This window comes from Urtica dioica, chromosome 2 (genome assembly GCF_054948205.1).
Source record: "Urtica dioica subsp. dioica isolate 48M chromosome 2, U.dioica_male_clone48M_v1_H2, whole genome shotgun sequence".
Taxonomy (NCBI): domain Eukaryota; kingdom Viridiplantae; phylum Streptophyta; class Magnoliopsida; order Rosales; family Urticaceae; genus Urtica; species Urtica dioica.
This window is the reverse complement of record NC_142757.1, coordinates 38,412,499-38,436,079: the sequence shown is the minus strand read 5'-3', so window position 1 is coordinate 38,436,079 and position 23,581 is coordinate 38,412,499. Positions and strand designations below refer to the sequence as shown.

The window sequence follows — 23,581 nt, the reverse complement described above, 5'->3', positions numbered from 1 at the left end:
CAATCAAATGTCAAAACTCAAAACACATTTTTTTTCCCTCATACTTTATTAAATACCCTAATAAGATACTCAAAATTTTCCACCATTCATAATCTTGCAAAAATCATTTTTTTAATCTCTTTTTATAGACTAAAACACCCAACACTTTTTTTTTCTCTCTTCTTCCATGTTTGTCTCTTTCTCCTCAGCCAAAACATCCGCTTTTTTCACGGCCAAAGGACAAGATCGAGAGACTCCGACCTGAAGACCAAGTCCACAAGCTAGCTGACAAGATCCGAGAATCAAGTCAAGAATCGAGGTCCAAGCCCAAAAAATCAAATTAAGTCCTTAGACTCCCCTTACGCTGACCTCAAGACAAGGGCCAACCTCAATGCAAGTTCGGGTCCTCGTGCCATGCCTCAAGTCGAGGGCCCTCACATTATACCTTAGACCAAGATTGGCCTTGACCTCACAAGAAGACCACACATACCTCACATTTTCCCTTCTCTCAAGTAGGGCCGATTATGGATAAGGGGGACCTTCCCCCTTCCACGAAGGGCCAGGCATTCTGTCTCACCAAGAGGATCTGACCTCTCTTTCTTAGGAAGGCCGATCTGTTGGTACAGATTTTTAGTTTACTTATTATACAAAAATTCATATAGAACTTTTCATGAAGTTCGTATCGGAAAAAAAAAACACTAGAAAACTGTTTTTAGTGTTAAATGCGAAAAGTTGAATTCAAAACAATTTTAATTCAAAATTACTTTTAGCTTTTATAGTTGTTTTAGTTCTCAAGAAAATCTAACTAATCTAGATGAAGGTATGGCTAACAAAACAACCATAAGACATTAAATAAATAACGAGATTAGAAATCGGGTAAATGATATCCCGCTATTTGAACTTCAACGCTGGTAGACAGTTTTCGTGTTCTTGGCGTTTTTCGTGCTCCTCGGGATGGATAAACACCAAGTCTTCCAAGTCGTTTCTCCGAATGAGATAAAAACAGAGGTGTAGGCCAACTCTTTTCTTACTAATTAATCCAACAAGATGTCGGAATAATTCTTTCTTTTCTTTGAGAAATTGAGTTCGCTCTTTGTAAAAAAAGCTCAAACGGAGTCCCGACAATTCGATCTTTGATCTTAAGATCGTCAAATCTCTTTCTGAAGGTCTTCAAGATACCAGTCCCACCGTATGTGATTCGACGCGAGAAAGGCAGCTTTAAATTAACTTCAAATTATCCTATAAAAAGGGGAAAAAAAACAAACAAAAAAAAAACAAAATTAGAATAGCAAGTTATCGTATTGTATCGTAGAGCATCGTATTGTATCGTATAGCATCGTGCGGTATCATAGCGCATCATATGCCATCATACCAAGAAAAAAAAATTAGAAAAAACATAAACTCATCGTATAGCTATTGGAAAAACGGGTTGGTATCAGACACGAACAATCGTTCTGATACCACTTGTTGGTGATTATGCACCCATATAACCATGCGGAAAAAATTTAATTAAGCTACTTAGCTAATTAATTAAGGTTGTATAACAAGATCTAGTTTTATTTAATTAATTTAATCATTAGAGCATATATGTCAAGCAACCAATTTAAAGAGACGAGTTATAAAAAAACTTACGGGTTTCTCCTTAAGCTTTCTGAATTAGGATCTCTTCGAGCTTCTTGTCTTCTTCTCGTCTCGTCTCGTCTCAGCCTCCTAACGTCGTCTTCTACTATCAGACCTTCGAGATATCTCTGAAACTCTCGAGATCTCCTTTTTTACGCATCGATGACACCTTAGTCTTCCGAAACGTAATCTCCGGACAAAAACGAATAAGGTATAGAACACATTCTGAATCTCATTACGACTCTGATTTATGATTTCAGATCAAACCGTGTTTATGAGAATGAAATCATGGAATTCCGAGGGAGAGGGAGAGAGAGAGAGAGAGAGAGAGAGAGAGAATTTCATTCACCTCAAGGTGTGATGGGCGAAATTTTACTTCTGCAAAATGTGTGTTTTTTGCTTTCTCTTAGACTCCTATTTATAGTGGTAAAAATGAGATATTCTATGAATCTCCTAGATATATATTATTCTCATGTATTCTTTCTTACTTTGTAGTTAAGCATGAACTGTTGGATCTTGACTACAAATCTTATTTTTTTCTCTCATCCATCATATCAGAATCTAGGATATTATGTTTCCTTATTTTTCTCATATATTTAAGGAATCTAGATATTTGAGAATAATGAGGATAATATCTTATTTACTTATTTAATTGAGAGAATATCTATATCATTATTATTCTCCTAGATAATATGAAATTAATTATGAGAGAGAATAAAGAATAATATCTTATTTCCTTATTTAATGGAGAGAGAATATCTCTACCATTATTATTCTCTCTCTTATTTAATTAATTACCACAAATCTAGCAACTAATTAAAGAGAGAATATTTGGTAATTAGTACCCATAGTCGGCACCCACTTAGACTGGTACTGGGCCTAAGAATTTCGAATTTTACAGTGTACATAAGGCCCAACTTAAAATTTAATTAATTATTTACTTGATCCAACAATAAATAATTAATTCCACAATAAATATTTAATTCGGCAAATAGACAAATTTTCGAATGAATGCTGCTATACAATTTATAGCTGTTAGATTGTCATAATAATAATATTCATTATTACCAGAGAGTTCTCATTCATCTTTATCGAAGCCGAATCATGGACTATGGAGCTAGTAATAGAAGTTTAACAAATTCGATGAAAAAGACGAAAAAGTCCTTTATCTTTTTCCATCGATTCGTCTAATCTTGGTCAAATACTTCACCATGTAAGCTAATATTGAACCCTCCTTTATACTAGAATTATATTTACTCATCGTGACGAGTGTTCACTGATCTAGTCAGTTCGTGATCAAGATTCTCCAGGTTCAACCCGTATCGAGAAAGGTCAATTATTCAGTTATACATTTCTTGATACATATATACCCTAAGCACTGTTGCTTCCCCAATGAAAGATTGTTCCGAATGTTAATTATTTCGAAAGTGCTAGCAATCTATCGATTCTGGAATCAACCTTTAGGTGAGTGACCATTAACCTTATTTCATGAAGGCTGGATTTCGTATCTGTCAACCACTTTCTTCTCAGATCATATTCCGAATTCTCAAGACATAAGTTTAATCAGCGTCTCAGTAGCCTTTAATGAAATGAGTCAAAGAACCCGGCGATATGAGCTAGAAGTCCATGATCACTTCAGGATTTAGATCAAGTCTCACTGTGACCATCATAAGCGACTCTTACTAGTGTGTCATAACGGTACTTAAACGACACATCTACAACCAAAGTTTTTTCGGGTTGTACACTTACCAAAAGTGCATAATACTCCTACAAAGTGATCATCCTTTACTCGTGTTCCACATATATGACTTTAGATACAGCTTTCCAGGCGTGTATCAGTCATCGACCATGTTTTAGCTCACCGCCTAAACTCAGGTGCCCAACACGTGATTCAGTTTAATACAGAGGCTATGGAAGATAGATGTTATTGATTCTAATTTCAGAACTCAACCCACTAATCATGTGATGCTAATAAAATAAACTTCTTATCTAATTCAGTAATCATTCATGTTTATTATCTTCAAGTGGGGTAATATTCCTAACAAATAGCATTGTATCCTATCCTACGCCCCTATGAATTTCATTGTGTCATATTGTACATATCGTATTGTATCGTACAACACATGGTGTTCATCGTATCCTATCGTATTTCACCCCCAAATTCAAACCCTAATTTTTTCAAATGTGACCCAAATCGATCCAAATCAACCCAAATCTTATAAATACAATCTCGTAACCACTATTCTAACTATCTACAATGAGATTTAACATGAAAATCATTGAAAAACTTACCTTTTTGGTCGTCTTGGGAGCTCGAGTTTTTGGACCTCTATCATCGCTGAATTCGAAAAGAGACTATCGTACGCCATCGTATCAACTCATATTCCGTCATACGGTGTCGTACAATATCATATTTTGTCGTACAAGTTTCGGAATTTTTGATGGTTGTGTGCGTGAGAGAGAGTGAGAGGGAGAGAAACCGAGAGTTATAAGGGAATGCGAGAAAAAATTTCAAAAATTGTCTAAGGGGCTTTTTTTGTCCATGTATGGGACAAACCCCATTTTTGGATATTTTTGAAATAGAAGGTCTAGATTAGATATTTTATTAACTTTTAGGTCTAGTTAATGAAATTTCTCTTCTAAAGTTAATTAACAATTAATAACTTATTCGCAAAGTACTTTATTACGAATGTGAAAGATCTTGCAACCAAGTTGCAATAGTGAGTGTGTAGTCAAATTCACATATTTACTGCAAGAGTATTCTAACTCATTTTACCATAGCCGCTTGGGAACTATGGACCTAATAACTCAAAGCTAGATGAACAAGAGCGAGAGCGTAGACACTATTACTTCTTTTCTTTCGTCTCATCATTTCTTAGTAATATTCCACTTAAAATCTCAGGACTAAATTTCTCGGAGTTATCCTAATTATATTTACTTGATCCTTAAAATAAGTATCCATTAATATAGCCAATACGTAAGTATCTACCTTCCAGGCTCAGCTCGTGACACGAAAGGTCAAATATGTTGTTATATCGTTTCTAGGAGCACATCAGGATTTAGGTTGATGCATACTGTGACCATCATATCGTAACGGTCGCTTAAACGATGTACTTAATCACAACCTATCCGGGTCATGTATGGTACCCTATACAAAATGCTCACACTTGTCAGAACCAGTCTACATCGAGTTGCATATGTGATATCTTGTCTAGCTATCTTGACAGAGACTAATCACTGACCAATTTAAGTGCTCCACCCGATACTTATATTTATCGATCTTAGTCTATGCATAGGGCTGTGCATAAGTCGAATATTATTGCTTATAAAAGTTTGCAACTAATTTTTTTAAACATTGATTATGTCTTTGTATTTTGTTTAATGGTAATCTTTAGATCATTACAATAACACCCTTGAAGATAATTTTAATGTACTACTTTTATGTGGGCAACATTCTTAACACGATCCACCTTTTTAGTAGCCATCTCAAAGCTCCTATAAATTTTGCACAAAATTGAGGTAAACTCTCTCAATTGGGCAAAACTTGGCCCACTCTTCATCACCACACTCTCTCACTAAATCTCTTTCCCACCGTGCAAGTTTTTAATTGTTATGTTGTATTTAATTGATTTGTGTTGAATTTAATTGAGTCTATTTACATTTGAAATCAAAGTTATGTCAACTCGTTTATACTGAATAACAAATAGCCGGTATTTAATAGTCTAATCAAAAGTGTTATTTCCCTAAAATACAACGTTTTATTTGTATTAGTGTTCACATTCTAATTGTTCTTATTCTTGTATTTTGAGCAAGGCTCGTCCTACCGTTATCATTACTATACCGGGACTTCAATTTTGGGGGTAAACCACTTACCGGAGGGAAAACCGAGGGATATTCAGACCAAAAAAAAATGAAATTGATACCTGCAGGAAACCGCTTACCGTAAAGAAACCAACAAAAAAATGTAGGAAACCGACGGATATTCAGACAAATATTTTGCAAAAATAAACATACTTTTCATAGTTCAAACTTAATAGTTCATACAACGAATACATTTTATCAATTCATCATTACAAATCATCATATTCATCATCAAATCATCATATTAAACTCAAGAAAACCATTAATCATCGTTAAACATCATAAGCATCATATTCATCTCAAGAAAATCCAATCAAAAACAACATAATCATCATATTTATCATCTACAACATCAAAAAACTCATATTCTAATTAAAAATTAACATTTTAATTCGGATTAAACCTAAAAATACATAGAAAACCATACAAAACACATAATAAACTCATATTCATTGTTCAAATCCTTTAAATCATGGATTCAAGTAAAAAATGATAATAAAAAAAATGAAAAATCCCAAAATTTGAGAAACTCCCGAAACTTATCTACCGAAAACTAAGGAAAGTTGACAAAAAAAACTTGCGACGAACGAAAACCCTCGGAAAGCATCGGAAACCACCGGAAAGCACCGATAAATTAGAACGAAACCGGTAAATATCGAATCGGTACCGATACTCTCCGATAAGGCGGTTTCTGACCGGTTTCCTGCCGGTTTCTCCGAAAAGTCAATCCTTGATTTTGAGTACTTTTGATTTGGACTTGAGTTTCATATATTTAGAAATATTCACAATGTTTTTTTTTAATTATTTTATAGAATATTTTATGGGGCGATTAAGCAAATAGTTTAATGACTCATTCTCTTTCGTAAAAATAGCTTAAATTTCTTTTTATTAGTTAACTATTTTTTTAATAAAATGAAACTTGTGTTAGAAATTTTAAAATAAATTATGTGGAATGATTAGTTACAAGATATTTTATGTGTATAATTTGTATCTTCGAAAATTTTATCAATAAATCAATAGCTATGCTTTTATTAATTATAAAACACTTATCGATATCTTCATTGATATCTTAAATCAGACCCTCAATTTTTTTAATCGGCGGTGATATTTTAAACTTTTAATGCTTGGACACGAGCCCATATTCTTTCAACCAGAAATGACATATCAGTCTGAATCTCAAGCTATTTCTCTTGACATTTTTCGTATACAAGGTCACCGATAACTCTTACGCGTAGATGTCAACGAGCGTTCTTCCCAGAGCATGATATAATTCTTCTCAAATGATTAAATATCAGTTTCATCGTCCTAAAATTTATGGATCGTGAATAATAAAAGGTGTTATGAAAAATTCCATTAATATCCTTAATTTGTTACCCAACGTTTCCCAACTAACCCAATTTTTTTTTCTTGCGTCTGAAAATTCGCAAAAGTTCCAAAGTTTGTTGATACTCGTTTATAAGTTGTTATACTGATCTGATCTTATTATTTCATTCGATTGTAAACTTATCATAAGGTTGATCTTATACTAACCGAGACAAAAAAAAAACCCCCTCTTCGTGTACGCACTTACACTCCTTTGATTCATGCACACTACAATATTTTCGCAATTTACAAATAACAAGGCTAACCAGGCAACAAATCTACTACTAAAAAAATGATGATTATAGGACAGTTCAAGATATGAGGGTAAAAGCTTTTACATTCATTGTTTTACTTGAGAAGTTTTAGAGGCTTGCAGGACAGTTTTACCGCGTAATGAAGAACTATTTTCGGCTTCTTGACCAAGCACTTGCCTCTGAAGCCTCTGTCTTTTCAGAGCTTCGTGGCACGGAGTGAAAAAATCATGGTTAAGAGCTTCCTCTGCAGTGATCCTCCGTCTCGGGTTCACCGTCAAGCATTTTTCGACGAGATCAGCAAGCGACCGAGGCATTTCCTTTAAGAAATCGGGTCTCTTTGTGTTTGTCCCACACCAGTCCAACAGATTTTTATACGGCAGTGACTCGGTTTTGTACAAATCCTGTATTATAAACGATGTTACGTTAGTCCAACGGATTTGCAAAAAATGAGTAGCGATTAGCCAAATACCTTTGGAAACGAGGACTCGCGATTGTGTAGCTTGGCGACCTCCCAGAGATCTTCGCTGCCTCTCAACTTGGCTATGTCTTTCATGTTTCTGAGAACGTACGTAATGTTGTGTAAAGAAAAACGTGGATTTGATGATAACCCGTTGAAGAGAAATATCAAATTAAATCAACTTACTGTTCGGGGTCCCCGAAAAAAGGTGTTCTGCCGATCACAAGATAGAGTAGAGTGACACCGGCAGACCAGAGATCAACCTTGGGGCCTTGAAAAAGGGATCTCAGTAAGACCTGAAAATACTATAGGTGTGAGAGACTTGCAATGAAATATCTCTTTATTCTTTGATTCTATAATGTTGATATAAGTCTCACCTCTGGTGCCCGGAAGCCTTTGGTTCCAGCACAAGGACCGTCTCTTTTCGCTTTTCCGTTACCTGAAAGTTGAAAATCCCATCTTAAGACCAACCAAGGACATTTACAATATCCAAAAGAACGGTACACAAGACGTACCTTTGTTAATAAAGTCGAGAGGAATGCCAGTCCCGACAACGGGCATTGGAGTGAGATAACGAAGCGCATCGATGTTTTGTGACGGAGCCACAACTCTCTTTCTCATAGGCGATAGAATGCTCTTCGACGCCTCGTGGTTTTGACTCTGCCTCGCTTTCTGAACCAGGCTGAGGAGCTCCTTCCTTCCTTGGCACGGAAATGGCTCTCTCATCCTCTCGCCAGACGTTATGCCTGACCCATCGGCGCCTTGGCTTTTGTTCACGTTCCAGCTCCCGGTATCATTATTACGGGTATTCGTTTGTGCCAGAGCCTTTCTTCTCAGATTCTTCGGGTCTGTTGTTGTCGGATTAGTGGCTTCTAAAGATGGATTTGGCAACTTCCGATCTTTGGTTTGAGAACACTTTTGTTTAACATCATTATTTTGCATCTCATGGCGTTCCTTTGATTTTCCTGTGAAAATTCATGATTTTTCGATCAATTCCTGTCCAATAATCATACACTCGTGGGATAACACTTGGAAATAAACAGTAGAGAATTATCAGATGCCCAATTGCTTTTCTTTGAAATTATATGATGCGTGTCTAGCAGTTGAGGCTCGTAGAAAGAAAAGTTCATCTCAACGAGATCAGACAAAGGAACATATTTTACAGAAGTTCCAACTGGTAACCAAAAGCCTTGTAGCTGCAAACTTGGTAACCTTATATAGAATCAAAATTCAGCAGTGGAGATGAAGACTTACCATCATTCTGGTTTCTGCTGTTCTGAATCAAATCCTGCCAAAGACATTAAACACGGGTTTCAATGAGCAACAGACTTTTTTTGTTCACAGGGAATAAATAACGAGCTAGTTAGCAAAAACTAGACAGGCATTTTAAGTAGCACGGACATATGACTAACCATTGCAAGGTTGAAGTCGATTAGGTAACCTTTACTAGCCTTGCGAGAGAAAAGGAAATTCCCAGGTTTAACATCCCTATGAACTATTCCCTGCATAAACAGAATAAAGAGATTTTTTTAGAATCTCTTGTTCATCTTAATGTAATAAACAGAGACGATTCTTTTGACCTGTTTATGAAGACTAGCAAGAGCTCTGAACATGCAATAACCATACCACCGAAGCTGACCGATATCTATTTCTTTCTTCAATACCTGAGAGAAAAAGCTACATCAAAACAAATACATAAAAGAAAGATGATTGAATAAAGTGTTTGAAAATTGGCGCACGGTCGCATGTTCAATCCCCTGTAAACTCAAAAACTCAGACCCACTGGGAGAGTCTCCCGGTCAAACTTCCAGGGCCCACAGTTTATCAAAAATGATAGAATGTTTGAACATTACCTCAGGTCTATCATGCTCGACATGCTCTAAGACAAAGCAATCGGTGTCTCCACTTTGAATGCAGCCCTCATATTTTATTATAAAGTTTTTACCCCTGTATAATTTGAAACCATTAGTCTTGCTATTCAAAACCTGGCTCCAAAAACAACACAAGGCTTATGAAGATCCTTACCCAAACCTCTCCAGCATTCTCTGTTCGTTGTAAACATGGTGTTTATGCGCCTTAGCATGAGGATCTGCATAAAATTAATGTGCAAAATAAAAGATGAAGAAGAGTATCATATACTAATTATGCATAGTCGTTTGCAATCTATATTATGAATTTCGTACGGGTAGATTAGACATGAAGTACAGATATCAAGGATCTCAACTTGCTATCTAATCCGTTTAATCCCAATTTAAAAAATGGTGCTGATGACAACATCCTCTTGTCCATAGTTATATGTTCATGACTTACGACAAGTTCAATTGGCTCCAGACCTGTTCCAATATTGAAAGTTCACACACACACACACACGCGCGCGCACACACACACACACACATATGAACTTTGTTTTCGGAGCAGCTCAATTCGTTAAGTGCTTAATCACAATTCGAACAAGCTGGGTAAATGAAACACGGTGAAATTTAAAGTTTGCCTTCACTTACACTTGATAGCCACAGTAGTGCCGTCATTCTTTCTCCTTGCCCTGTAAACAGTACCATAGCCACCTGCATATGTGGGTGTTAGAGATGAAAACAGTAACTACATTTACAACAGAAATTTTGGTAATAACGCAGTGTAAAACTTCATATATAAGCAGAACTTGAAACCTGATCCTTCTTCCTCTTCAACAACGTAAGATTCAAACTTCGGAAATATTGCTTGCTTCGCTTGCTCCTACAATGCGATAACCTTATTACAGCCCGTTGCAATGACAGCTTAACCAGCAACAAATTCGGGCACTAGGCCTTTTAATGGACATGTTTTCATTCAATTAAGGGAAGCATACCTTTGTAGCAATAGAGGTAGACGTTCTCTTACTTTCTCTCATATGTAATTCCCCATCGTTTTTTCCTTTTAACCTTTTATTCTTGTCGCTTACTTTGCGATCTCCTTTGGACCGGTGCTTTTCTTTGCTGTCAATAGCCTTTAAAATATCTAAGGACTTGCAAAGCTCTTTCATCCTTGGCGACGTCGCATTCATGTGAAAATTCTTTATTTTGGCCGAGCTTTTTAGTGAATGCTTATGGGAAATAGAGACCTTATCAGTTTGAGGGAGAGCTCTTGTTCCTAAAAGTCTGTCCATTTTCTCTTTACAAGCGTCTCTGAGTTCACTACTTTCAGATATCACCATTTCCGGTTCTTCATCACAGTTCGGTACACCTGGAAAAACATTGTCACTCGGTGGTAAGAAAACATCTGTTCCTCCTCCCACGATCTTCCAAGAAGTCGCTGAATTTTCCCTCTCCTGGTCTTCAATAGCTATTTCCTCTTCAGTTATCTTGATACTTGGATCTATGTGCTTTCCAACAAGATTCCTGTCCCCCAACTGAGAAATCCTTTGCTCTTCAGGACTATCCACGCAAAACCTAGGCTTGAAAGTTGATCTAGCTTCCATACACATCCCATCTTCTGAAGCTCTTCCAGGCAAGGGTAAATTGTTCAATCTACCGATAATTACAGCTGATTCTGGATCAGGTTCACATTCCATTATGCCTTTGTTAGCATTACTTAGCATTGACATACTTGTTTCACCTTCCATAAACCTATCATTTGTTAATGGACAACCAACTTGTCTAGAACTGGATTTTCCAGATAAAGAGGCAGCAAATAGCAAGCCATTTACCATCTGTTCGATGTGAAATCGTACTCTATTTATGCTTCGGTCATCACATTCAGTGGCATCAAAATGTACCTGCACAACTCATCTGACTTAGCAACAGCGATTCAACTCATCTGAGTAACAGCGGTTATACAAAATTTTATCATTTGCATATCACTAGTGTCTGAATTAGAATCCTTCTAAATGTTTGACAGAACATCAATTTCTCTATCTGCCAATTTCCAAAATAAAATAAAATGTATGAAAAAAGAGCATTTGAAGAATTGCCGTGTTTAAATGAGTTGAGTACTCAAATTAGCTTTAATAGTTCGGGCCAGGTAAACAAAAATGAGTTCCATTCTTTAAACTAAGTTCGTTCTACCAAAATGAACCACTAAAACATAGACATCATATTTCAAAACCGAAAAACAAACTGGAGAGAGAGAGAGAGTTACCAACTGAGAAGTACACTGAAAGCCTGATTGGGCTTGATTTTCTTCATTCGCTGAAACAAAACAAAATCGGAATTGAATAAGTAATACTCGCTACAAAATGAACTTAATAGGGTGAAAAAAGCAGACAAAAAACTTTCTACCTTCTTCAGAGCTAAAAAACAGTCTCCTTTTCCTCGGAAGCTCGAATTCACAATCTGAAACAACCAGATTTCGCTTCCTCTTCCCCAACGGCATCAAAACCGCGTCAACGAAATCTGAACTCGCCACAGACTCTGCGAAACCTCTGACGGCGACCGCCGAGGGAACGACGAGGAGATCGGCAGTCAAAGTGATCGGAGAGTTGGGGATCGAACAGAGGTACAGGATGAGCTCCGGCGAGGCAGGGAATAGAGAGCATCCGGCGGCGAGCTCCGGCGGACGGGCTGGCCGACGGAGGGAGAGGAGGAGCGAAAGAATGTGGTTGGCCCTGCGGTGGTCCGGTGTCGTCGCCGAGATCAGGTGCGAACTTGTGGATCGAGTTTCCATGGAGTCGCGAAGTTGGATGACAGAGAGAGTGTGTGAGGGATGGAGAGAGAGAAAGAGAGACTGTGTTTGGGGATTTCGGAGCAGCGGGAGATAGAAGCGGGAAAATGAGTCTCGATTGGCACGTGCTGAGATTTGGATACAATTTTATCATTTTTTTAGATTGAGATTCGCGCCTATTCTAGCTTCGTAGCTACAATACGACATGTCGTTTTGGAGTTGCCACTCTTGGCTTGAATTTTACAAGTTAAAAAAAAAAAAAAAAAAATCACTTCTCAAATCTGGAATTTATTATTTTCTTAAACAAAAAAATGATAATAAATTATCAAGAAAAATTATCGAAAGTGCATGTCTTTTCTTAAACTTATCGCGAAAATAATATGTCAAAATAATATTTTTCACGTTTTAAACGGTAATTTTTTTATGTTTATAGATTTTTTTTTTAATATTTGTGGGTTATCGAATTTTGATTATTGTTTACAGTTTTATTTATAATAAAAATAATCTCAAACAATTTTTTATGGTTTGACAAAACACTATTTTAATGTTTTCTAACAAAATAGCCTATTTTTTTATGCTAAAATTAATTCGAAAAATGCATTCCAATTTTAACATTTTATTTTTACAAATAATATTAATTAATATACTTAAGTGCAAACTCGGCACTAATTCATATTAGAGGAGATGCCTTTCAACTGAATGATGTCATGTGGAAGAACTTGTGGGATTTGGAGACTCGTAAAATGTTAGGGATCGCTCTCTATAAAATATTTGCACAAAAGTCCCTGGGGATTTTATATGGTTCATCAACCTGTTTAATGTTTACTCGAGTCACTTTGTCAAATATTCGTTTTCCTTTTTTAGGGGAGGGTGGTGGAAGGACAAGAGAGGAACTAGCCCAAGGATCCTTAGTCCACTACCGGGGATATCAAACTTGTCGTGTAACTTCCCGTTTGATATCCGTGACTGCCGTGCCGGGTCCCTATGAATGACTGTTTGATTTTTGGCTTGTTTACTCGTATGCTTGTTGATATGTTCGTGTGTGAATGATGTGGTCCAAATAGCTCGTTTCAATGTTATTATGTGACTGATCATTATCTTATGTTGTTTTGTAGACATCCAGTATGCTGACTTGCTAGCGAATCACCGCAAGTGCCGCACGTCCCGACTATCTATCGAGTGAAATTAATCAGCCTGTGACATAAAAGAACTAAGTTCTTCTTATGGAGAGTGGCAAACAATAGTTTCGTGTTGGGATCGGTACTGGTAGGTGAAATATTCAACGACTTCAATTTTTGGGATATGTAAAGCGACATGGATAGATAACATATACATATAGATAAGCAAGTTGCTCATGGAACAACTTAAAAATTCTAAAAAATATTGAAATAATTTAAGAGGCTTTCCTTCTCAGATACCGAGGCATCGAAGATAACGGAGATAACGCTTTAAAACTAAAATTTTGAAAATATCATTTTCGAAATATATGTCCATAAGCAAAAAATCTCATAAACCAATTGAAATTTTCCAAAAATGAGGCTTCTTAAAGAAAATTATGAAAATACCATTTTCAAAATAGGATTATATGAGTCATAACTCATAACCTGTGTTTCTTTGTAATGCTCGGCATGCTTGACTATTGTGGGACCCAACAAATAACTTTTTATGTGCCATTTTTTTATCATGTAAAATTTTAGTAACCAAATATTTGATTTAATTTGGATAATATTTCCCATTAGTCATTTCAAAAGAAAATATTTACACACAACAGGCAATTCTTTTCAGCGCAAGTAGCCACGAACCCCCGGTTAATTTTTTTTTAGCTTTACGTAACTATTTTCATCAAAATCTCTTCAAACTATTTACTTTAGAGCAATGCAGCAATCTAACCGTTTTAAAGTTTGAGTTTAGCAAAATAACCAAACTTTTATAAAGTTGAGACAAAATAACCAAAATTTGACAAAACCCCCCACTAACACACAAAGAAACGCATACACTTCAATCGAAAAAAAAAAGCTAATTGCTGATCGTGGAGGTCGAAGATCTTGAAGAGCTTCTCTGAAGATCGGCGGCTGATGCTGATCGCCTCCGCGAAGTTGAAGAGCTGGATCGCCGATCATTTCATCGTCTCCATGAAGCAAGCGTCGTCTACGGCTCCGACTCTGTCGAAGATCAGATCGCAAAGCCGCTTCTCACTCACAAAGATGAATCTCACCGAAGCCCTATCTGCTCGGATCGACCTCGCGAATAGTAAATACTGCTCATCGATCGGTAGCTTCCGTCGGAGTCTCCACGCCGGAAAATTTCATCAGCCTCTATCTCATCGTCCACGACGGCGATGACGGAGCATGATTCTTCGTCGGAAAAGAGGGATTCAGACTTGATCGGAGCGGTGTAAACGTGAAGGATGTTGCATAACTCGTCTTCGAGGCGAGCCATGGCGATCTGGATGACAGAGTTGACTTTGGACTGATCGGATTCGAAATCGCTGTCATCACCACCATCTTCTTCTTCTTTTTCTTCTTCTGGTTTATCGAACAGTGGATTAAATTTTTTGAAAGCGGGATTAAATTTTTTGACATCTTCTTTTTCTTATTCTGATTTATTGAAGAGTGGATTAAATTTTGTGAAAGCAGGATTAAATTTTTCTTCATCTTCTTCTTTTTCTTCTCTTTCTACTTCTGGTTTATTGAATAGTAGATTAAATTTGTTGAAAACAATATTAATTTTTTGACATATTCTTCTTCTGGTTTATCGAATAGTGGATTAATACAGAAAGTGTAGTGGATTAAAATTTTGGAAACTTAGATTAATTATTTTGAAAATAATTAAGGGTATATTAGTAATTTTACATTATAAGTGGCTAAAATACATCAACTTGTGAAATCTTGACCATTTTGCTAAATATTAAGTTTGAAATTGCTAGTTCATACAAAAAATCCTTTACTGTATATAACTTTTAGCATAAAAAATTACATTTCTAATAAAATGCAACACCCTAAACAGATATTTACAATTTATTATATAATCTAAAAAGAATATTATGAAGCCACAATCTTACTCTCACAATAAAAAGTTTGCCTTTTATCAGTTGTTTCTATCATTAGATTGTAATTTAATTAGTTATTTTCATTATAAAATTAATAAATTATTTATTCTATATATGTATGTTTTCAGTTTCGTAGGCGATAAATTTTCTTAAATAATTATTTTCCTAAAAAAAAAATTATTTTGAAATCACAATACCATTAGTCTAAGAAGTTTTTGCTGAAGAATTTCGATTTTCTTTAAATATTTGTCTATCCTAAAACATAGTTTTTTTTTTGTTATTTTACGACATTTTTATCGAGTCAAAATTAAATAATAAAAATTGGAGTACTATAAAATTTATTTTTAACATTTTTTATAACTTTGTTTTAAAATGATTTCTTCTAATTCTTGAAGGAAATAATAATCTTTAAAAACTTAAGTATTTGATTAAAAAGAAATAAAATACAAAGTTATATATAAAAATATTTATGTAGAATATTCATAAAAATATATCATACTATATTGTCCATTAATATAACTCCATTTGATACGATTTTGACAATGTTTTTGCTTGAACTATATATATATATATATATATATATATATATATATATATATATATATATATATATATATATATATATGAAGCAAGACCTACTCCTCCTCATTACATGAATAATTGAAGATAGTCTTACAGTGTTATTTTTTGTGACACTCCTATTAAAAAATGACAATAAGGGCCTAAACTCAGAGTTCAATCACACAGTCAGAAGATTCGGGCCCACAAACGAAGTATGTAAGCTCGACCCACTAACCAAAATGAGAATTAGGCCGAAAGGAGACCTTAGGCCTAAAGCATATCTTAGGCCAAAATGAGATCCTAGATCAAAATAAGATTATAGGCCAAAAAGAGATTCCTAGGCTCAAACGAGATCTTAGGTCAAAATTAGATGAGATAGTACAACAAGTATGATCATCTCAATGATTATGGACCAAAATTCATTAAATTCAATTTAATCCAAAACTATGAATACTCATAGGAGAAAGTGATGGTTTGGTGCAAAAATAATCTCAATTGTTTCATTTAAAATATATTCCTTCATTACCTCTCTCTCTCTCTCTCTGTGATAATATGTTTTTTTTAACTACTAAATGCTCACGGCGTTAACTATGTGGTCTATGAAATTTAAAAAAAAAAAGCATATGAGGTGTTTTTCTAAGGTTTTTTTTTTTTTGTAATCTAGAAAAAAATTGTTAAAACTAGGAATTCATTCGAAGATTTATTGACATCTTTGTCAATAAATTTTCTAGATCTTAATAAATCTTTAAAGATTTTCATATTTTTCTTTGAATATTTATTGACATCTTTGCCAATATTTTTTTTATTATTAATACATCAAAATATTACAGGATTTACAAACATGTAAATAAACTATTAGATTTATTGACCAACATATCAATAAATCATTAAATTTATTGGTGCAGATCTCCATAAATCATCAGAATTGTAAATATATCAAGTGATGTTCCGTAGATCATCCACTTTAAATGTAAAAGCTATCAATACTAGCTATATTTTACTATAACAATCATTACTATTATTTTTTATTATTATCATTATATACATATATATATATATATATATATATATATATATATATATATATACGTCGTCAGCCGTTTTCGAAAAACCCAAAACATTAAATTCATCGCTACTTGCGACGAATCCCCTGTCAAAAAGTCCAGTGGACCGAGTCACAAAAAAGTCCATCAAAGCCCAAAAGAGTTCAAACCCCATCCAAAACGGGCCATATGGACGCTTGAGGCAGGTCGCGCCATGTCATGGGTGCACGTGACGCATCCCATGAAGATAAACTGTATACTCGATTCTAGAGTCCTAAAACGTTGCCGAGGACCCTCGTCATGCGGTTTCCTCTAATCGAGCCACAAATCCCCTAAATATTCTCCATGAATATCGGTACCCCACCTCAAGCATAGCAATCAGACTAATTTTGAGCGTCGGAGCATCCGCCAGTGGCACTAACTCTGCGCCCTTCTAGCTCGCTTTCTCTTCTTCTTATTCTCAGATCTCCTCGACGAACGAAGAATGTTCTTGAGCTAGAATAGCGACTCTCATGACTTACGAGTTTCTCATACTTTGCTCGGGTGCGGTCACTTGTCCGGCATTGGGTCGAATTGTCCGAAGTCTTAAATCGTTGTCCGATTTACGGTGATAATATTTTGACACTAGAAGGAGGGGACGGGACTAGACTTCTCCTGAAAACTTCCGTTGAAGTAGCTAAGTGGCTGGCATACCAGACATGTGCATTTAAATATAATGGTGATTTTATCGCATAAAGAAATTGTGGAAACGTTATAGAATTATTGAGATATTATGCAACTTTAAATGATGTTCTAGCAAATATTTTGTATAAAACTCCACGAAATGCTTCATATACATCACCAGAGATACAAAAGCAAATATTGCACTTATTGGCATGTAAAGAAAAACAATATATTCGGGAAGAGATTGGTTGTGTGAAGTGTTTTATAATTGTGAATGAAGCTAGAGTGAATATAAAAGGAAGCAAATATCACTTGTATTGATATTTGTTGGCATGGATGGCTTCACAAAATAGCCATTTTTGGGTTATTCAAGCACCACCTTTGAAATATGGTATTTTCTTCATGCTCTCTCTTTATAATCTCGAAGTTCAATTTATACGGGGGCAAGGTTATGGTGGTGCAAGTGACATGTGGATAGTCAAATGGTTTGCAAGCTTAGTTTCAAATCAATGTTTATATCCTTATTGTATTCATTGTTTTGTGTGCGTGGCTTGCAATTATCATTAGTTGCGGCGTCCAATGAAACTTATCATTTGTGTCACTTCTTTACCAAGCGTATAGTTTCAGTCAATATTGTTAGTGCATCATGTTAGCACAATGACCAACTTAAAGATTCTTATGCTTCAAATATTTCTTATTTACTTTATATTGATTAGCTTGAAAGGGGAAAATGCCTTAATCAAATAGGTTCTTTGCAAAGGTGAGGTGATACTCGTTGGACTTATGAGTGTAAACCAATTTCTAGTTTGATCAAGATGTTTGGCGAACATGCGAAGTGTTATTGAACATCATCGCTGATAGAACTGGTCATAACCAACGTGGTGAAGTAGGTTTTGTTTATGAGACAATTTGTATTATTTTGTCTTCATTATGTATCCGATGAGAGAAATTTTAAAGATTACTAGAATACTTTGTCATGCTTTGCGGCTTCAATTTCAGGATATTTTATATGCAATGCTACTTGTTCCATAAACTAAGTCACTCTTTTCAGAAGTTGATGGATGGAGAAATATGGTTGAAATAGTGAGATCTTTTTGTGGAAGTGTGAATATAGAAACGCGTGATTTTAGTGCTCTTCACGTTGCACGAAGGGGAATGACTCGTAAACAAAATGAAATCACAGTGGAGCATTATTATAAAGTGGGTATTTTCTATACAATGATAAACTCTCAACTACATGAATCGAATATCAGATTTAATGATAACACAATGGAGTTGATGATTCTCATATCAACTTTATATCCCAAAGATGCATTCATCACTCAGAGTTGACGATATATGTAAACTTGTGCATATATTTTACTCAAAAGACTTCGCGAATATGAGATAAAATTGTTGTATATGGAACTCCAACATTTTGATCAAGTTGGGAAACTTCCAGATTTTATTGTGTTGACTATGATTTATGATCTATGTCAATGGTTGGTGAAAACAAGAAAATCAGAAAATATTTATTTTGACGTATAAAATGATAATTCATATTCTTTTACTTCCAGTTTCTACCGCTATTGCTGAGCTTCTAACAATAAAAAAAAAGTAAAGACCGCACATCGTAACAAGATGGAAGATTATTTTTTGTCAAACTGTTTGCTTGTGAACATCGAGAAAGAAACTGTTGAGATGTTTAATACAATTCAATAATGAGATGGTTTATGTGATATGATTTAAGATGCTCTCTATTTTAATTAAATCATGTATTATACGACAATTTCTACATTGCTTTTATGAAATTTAAATTAGGGTCCAGTGGTTATCTAGCCATATGAAACGTTAAAAATTTCGAAATAGCCAACGTTTCGTTAATTTTTTTGTAAATAGTCATGTAAATCTATTTACGCTATCAAAATAATAAAAACCGTAGAGTAAATTTCTAGTAAATACGACTATATATTTACAAAATATTTACAATAATTTTTGGCTATTTACGAAAAATTTATAAAACGTTGGCTAAAACGCAAACGCTTATGTTTACGTGGCTTATATCGCTAAATTTTTGTTTAATTTATATGATATTTCTTATAATTTATGGATCCACCCCTGTGTGTATGAATTTTTTTTTTATGTTGGTTTACGATATAAAAATATATTTTTTACTCTGTTTGGTTGTTCAATCGGTCTTTTTAGTTTACGATCATAGATATGTTCTTTCATTAATCTCACCTAATAGTTTTTATGTTTATTTTTTATTTTTATTTTTTATAAATATTGTCCCGTGTAGTTTTGTTATAGTTTCTTGTTAAACAAATTATATTTGAGAAGCGCTGAGAATCTCAAATGAAATATCAGGTTAAATCTGTCATCTGTAAGGTAACAATAACTTAAGCTAAACAACTTTGTCAATATACAAGTGACTGAAGTAGGTAAGCGAGCAAACTTCCCATCCAACAGAAATGTAAAAGAGTGTTTTTACAAATTGTAATGAATTCAACAACAAAAAAAAAAAGGAGCATAACAAATTGTCTACTTAAAACTTAAGGAATATTAAAAATGAATTTTTTTAATTAATTAATTCTTTTTATGTAGCAGTTGGTGAAGACAACAATAGGCTAAAAAGAAAGCCCACCATAAGTCCAATTAGTCCCACGAATATTGCAAATGTCAAGGAGAATCCTGGGTCTCCTTTCCTAACTTTTCTCCTCTTAAGCAAGTCCTGTAACAAAAAAAAGGTTCCTTTAGAACCAAATTAAAGAGATCATAAAATCATAATGTTTTTTTAACAATAATTTACTAGCTCTAGTTTTTTTTTTTTTTTTTCCTTTGACATGAATGATTACTTTTTCTTATTGTCCTATGCTTAAAAGTTAGAATTCTCTTTACTCATCTAACATTAATCAAAATTCCCTCCTAATTATCCTAACTTTTTTTTTTCCCCTTATTTCGTTGATGTTCTCCTTGATCTTAATAAGTCAAGGTAATATTTAAATTGTGTACTAATGGAAGGTGGATCAAAAACAAAGTTGAAATAAGGGAGTTAGCTTGCGAAAAAAATAATCAAGACGATAATAAGAACCTTCAAAATTCAGCTAAAAAAACGATGCCAAATAATATTTTTGAAACAACAAAATAATATTAGATGACAAAAGATACTCTCCCGAAAGAGCTCAGCCTTACACAAGCTAAGCCATCACCCACTAGACGATTATTTCCGACCTTATTTCTCAACTTATTTAAAACCATCAAATAATTCTTTATTCATATGAAGACGTAACAAACAATGAAGTACTAGTGAGACGAAGAACGATAATATAATAGCTTACCAGTTCCAGCTGAAGTTGCTGGGATTTCCTTACAATCATATCTCTTTCTTCTTTCAACTGTTGTACTTCTTGAGACTACAGAGCAACAAAAACATTATAACCTAACTTTTAATAAAAAAAAATCTTTCTTTAACTTACTCGAGAAATATCATAAAATAACCATATCACCCAGCATTCAAACAAAAATAGCCAAGATTCTCAATTCTCTAGTAAACTAGCAACTTAGGACAAGTTTTTCGTGGATCATTGTCGAAAAGTTGAGTTAATGTTATTTCTACCAAACGTGACACTATATATTGGTAAAGCTATAATCTGCTTATCAATGATCAGTCCCTAAGTAGTCGGTATCATAGTGAATCCGAGTCGAGACCAAAATTACAAAGATATCGAACTCACTGAGCTTGCGTCGAGGACACGAGCAGGGCTTCGCATAGAAGGCTTGAATAAATCATCGGCAGAGTTTGGTTGAGCCGATAACGGAGAAGTGTATACGACTCTGAGCTTGCACTCCTCTACAGCCCGTCCACCATCCTTAATAAACTGCCTCAAAAAAATTAAATTGTCAACCGAAGTATACCCGTTATGAGTTTAGTGTTTAAATGTTGTTGCAAAAAAATAAAAATAAAATGAGTAGAAGAATAATTTACTGTATCTTGTGGAAGGTCATCGACGTCTATATCGGGAGCGACTCTTGTGCTCTGCAACAGAAATTTGTCCTTGCACTGAAAGTCCGGAGGGCACTCTCTCTGCGCTTGGAGGCTCACTGATTATTTAGAAAATTAATTTTTTTTAGTCCAATGTTCATGGTTTGAATTTTTTTTTTTGTTTTTTTTTTTTTTGTAATAAATAACAAGGGGACTTGAACAAATTTATCACCTCTGATGATGCAATTTTTTTTTTGTTTTTTTTTTTTGTAATAAATAACAAGGGGACTAAAACAAATGTATCACCTCTGATGATGCATGAGTCCCAAGGCTGCAAAACACCGGTGTTCGGTCGGACAAAGTACTTCTTCGGCGATGTTGTTTTGACCTGATTAAACCACGGAAAATAGTTTGTATTAGTAAAAAAAAAAAAAAAAGACTTTGAAGATTCATTGAGTTTTTTTTTTTTAATGGTGTGTGATGAATATTTGAATGTACGTACCTTAAATGCGACATGGTGTTCTGTATTGTTGACGACTTTGAGATCACAAAAACTTTGCTTCTCAAGCTCAACTGATCACATAAATCATATGAATTAGTGTTTATTATATCTGTAATAATGTTTTGTTACAGAATTCTTGTAACAAATTATTCAATCTCATCTAGAAAGTAAAGTAAATTATTCCAAACGGACAACTATCAATACATGACTGATTTTTTCAAACATTTTTCTATACAAAACAAGGCAAATTGGAATGATCTTCTAAAACTCTTCATATTAAACTTCCTCAGCCACACCATGAAAGAAGCAATATCAAAACGAATTAAATCAAACGATCCACAATATCCCTTCAGAGGCCATCTCCATCAATTCCTTCAGGCTCAACATACGATCATTATTATTTGTTTTTAAAGTTCAATTCTAATCCATATACGCATTTCATAATTTTTATTGCGTCTTATTATTTTTTTAAGATCACCTTTAAATTTATATAAAATAAAAATCAAATAAAAAAATCATCCTCTGCACAAAAACAATGTTCGTAATCCGAATGCATAGCGAGATAAAAAAAAAAAAAAAAAGGGGGAAAGGGAAAGTAATATTACATATGAAGTTGAGCTCGTCAGGATGAACAGAGATCAACTGTTGGCCGTTGATATTAGTATCATTATTATTAATATTATTATTTCCAAGCGAAGCAGTCATCGTTATAACGAATTAGTAGCTATCTCCAAAGCCTCATCAACCAATTCCTGCTTAATTGCACATCAAATCACATCACAAACAAAAACAAAATCTCTGTCTCTTACAACATAACATAGAAAGAAAGAGAGAGAAAAAAAGACAGACATAAACGTAATAAGCCGAGAGAGAGAGAGAAGCTGTTTTTTTTTTTCTTTTTTCTTTTTGGCAAAGTAATTTATTTTTAGAGTTGTGTTGGATCAGAGAAGGTTGCGGTGGGTAATGGTCATGGTTACGGTTATGGAGTTGGAAAGAGAAGAGAAGAGTACGGGAAAGTAATAAAAGGAAAAGAAGAAGACAGAGTTGCCACGTGGCAGTCGGAGAATGTTTTGAAGCCCGATTCTAAAGTTTCTGAGTTTTTTCACTGTACCAGACTGGATGTGGGACCCAACCTCGTGTCGTTTTTATGATATGTCGATGTGTCGCCCTTTTTATTACACTCCCATAATGAAATAAAAACACAAAACTGAACCCAAAGTTTTTATTTTTTATTTTTGGGTTCAGTTTTGTGTTTTTATTTCATTATGGGAGTGTAACATTTTAAAATACACTTGTCCCTTTATCCAAGTACAGAAGTTGTGGATTGGGTTGGCTCTCAATTTAATATTCATAGATTTCTGCTCTCGATCTCTTAAAAGAAACAAATATATAAAAAAAAAGAACAAATAAAAGAAAAAGAAAGCCATACTTTTTTTTTTTCATTGGTTAGTTCCCCGTCAAATTACTTAATAGCTGTAATTAAACCTGGCCTAACGGTAGCAGGACGGGACGGAATCCCCGCTACCGTTAGGCACAGTAACGGGAGCGGGACTCCCGTTACTGGTAATGGACGGGACTCCCGCTCCCGTTACTGTGCTTAACGGGAAACGGGAGTCCCGTTAGTCCCGCTAGCC

The 23,581-nt window shown here is 34.7% G+C and overlaps 2 protein-coding genes across 3 annotated transcripts; both read right to left on the bottom strand.

The window, feature by feature from the left end:
- Positions 1-6,926: 6,926 nt before the first annotated feature.
- LOC149404638 (Protein kinase superfamily protein) lies at positions 6,927-12,244 on the bottom strand. The gene is made up of 15 exons (XM_089606823.1): positions 11,787-12,244; positions 11,647-11,696; positions 10,379-11,284; positions 10,200-10,266; positions 10,035-10,097; positions 9,559-9,622; positions 9,387-9,480; positions 9,114-9,197; positions 8,946-9,035; positions 8,788-8,821; positions 8,049-8,498; positions 7,911-7,972; positions 7,720-7,829; positions 7,546-7,633; positions 6,927-7,477 (listed from the first exon to the last, which is right to left on the bottom strand). The coding sequence occupies exons 1-15, from the start codon at positions 12,169-12,171 to the stop codon at positions 7,163-7,165; spliced, it is 2,862 nt and encodes a 953-aa protein (XP_089462949.1). The 5' UTR covers positions 12,172-12,244; the 3' UTR covers positions 6,927-7,162.
- A 7,582-nt stretch (positions 12,245-19,826) lies between these two features.
- LOC149404637 (Plant VAMP (vesicle-associated membrane protein) family protein) lies at positions 19,827-22,940 on the bottom strand. Of its 2 annotated transcripts, XM_089601089.1 has the most exons (8): positions 22,797-22,940; positions 22,553-22,699; positions 21,948-22,018; positions 21,752-21,833; positions 21,449-21,564; positions 21,198-21,341; positions 20,802-20,876; positions 19,827-20,194 (listed from the first exon to the last, which is right to left on the bottom strand). In XM_089601089.1, the coding sequence occupies exons 2-8, from the start codon at positions 22,650-22,652 to the stop codon at positions 20,060-20,062; spliced, it is 723 nt and encodes a 240-aa protein (XP_089457215.1). In that variant the 5' UTR covers positions 22,653-22,699; positions 22,797-22,940; the 3' UTR covers positions 19,827-20,059. The 2 variants fall into 2 exon arrangements, with proteins under 2 accessions (XP_089457215.1, XP_089457206.1); XM_089601080.1 differs by having other exon boundaries at positions 22,553-22,932.
- Positions 22,941-23,581: the final 641 nt, after the last annotated feature.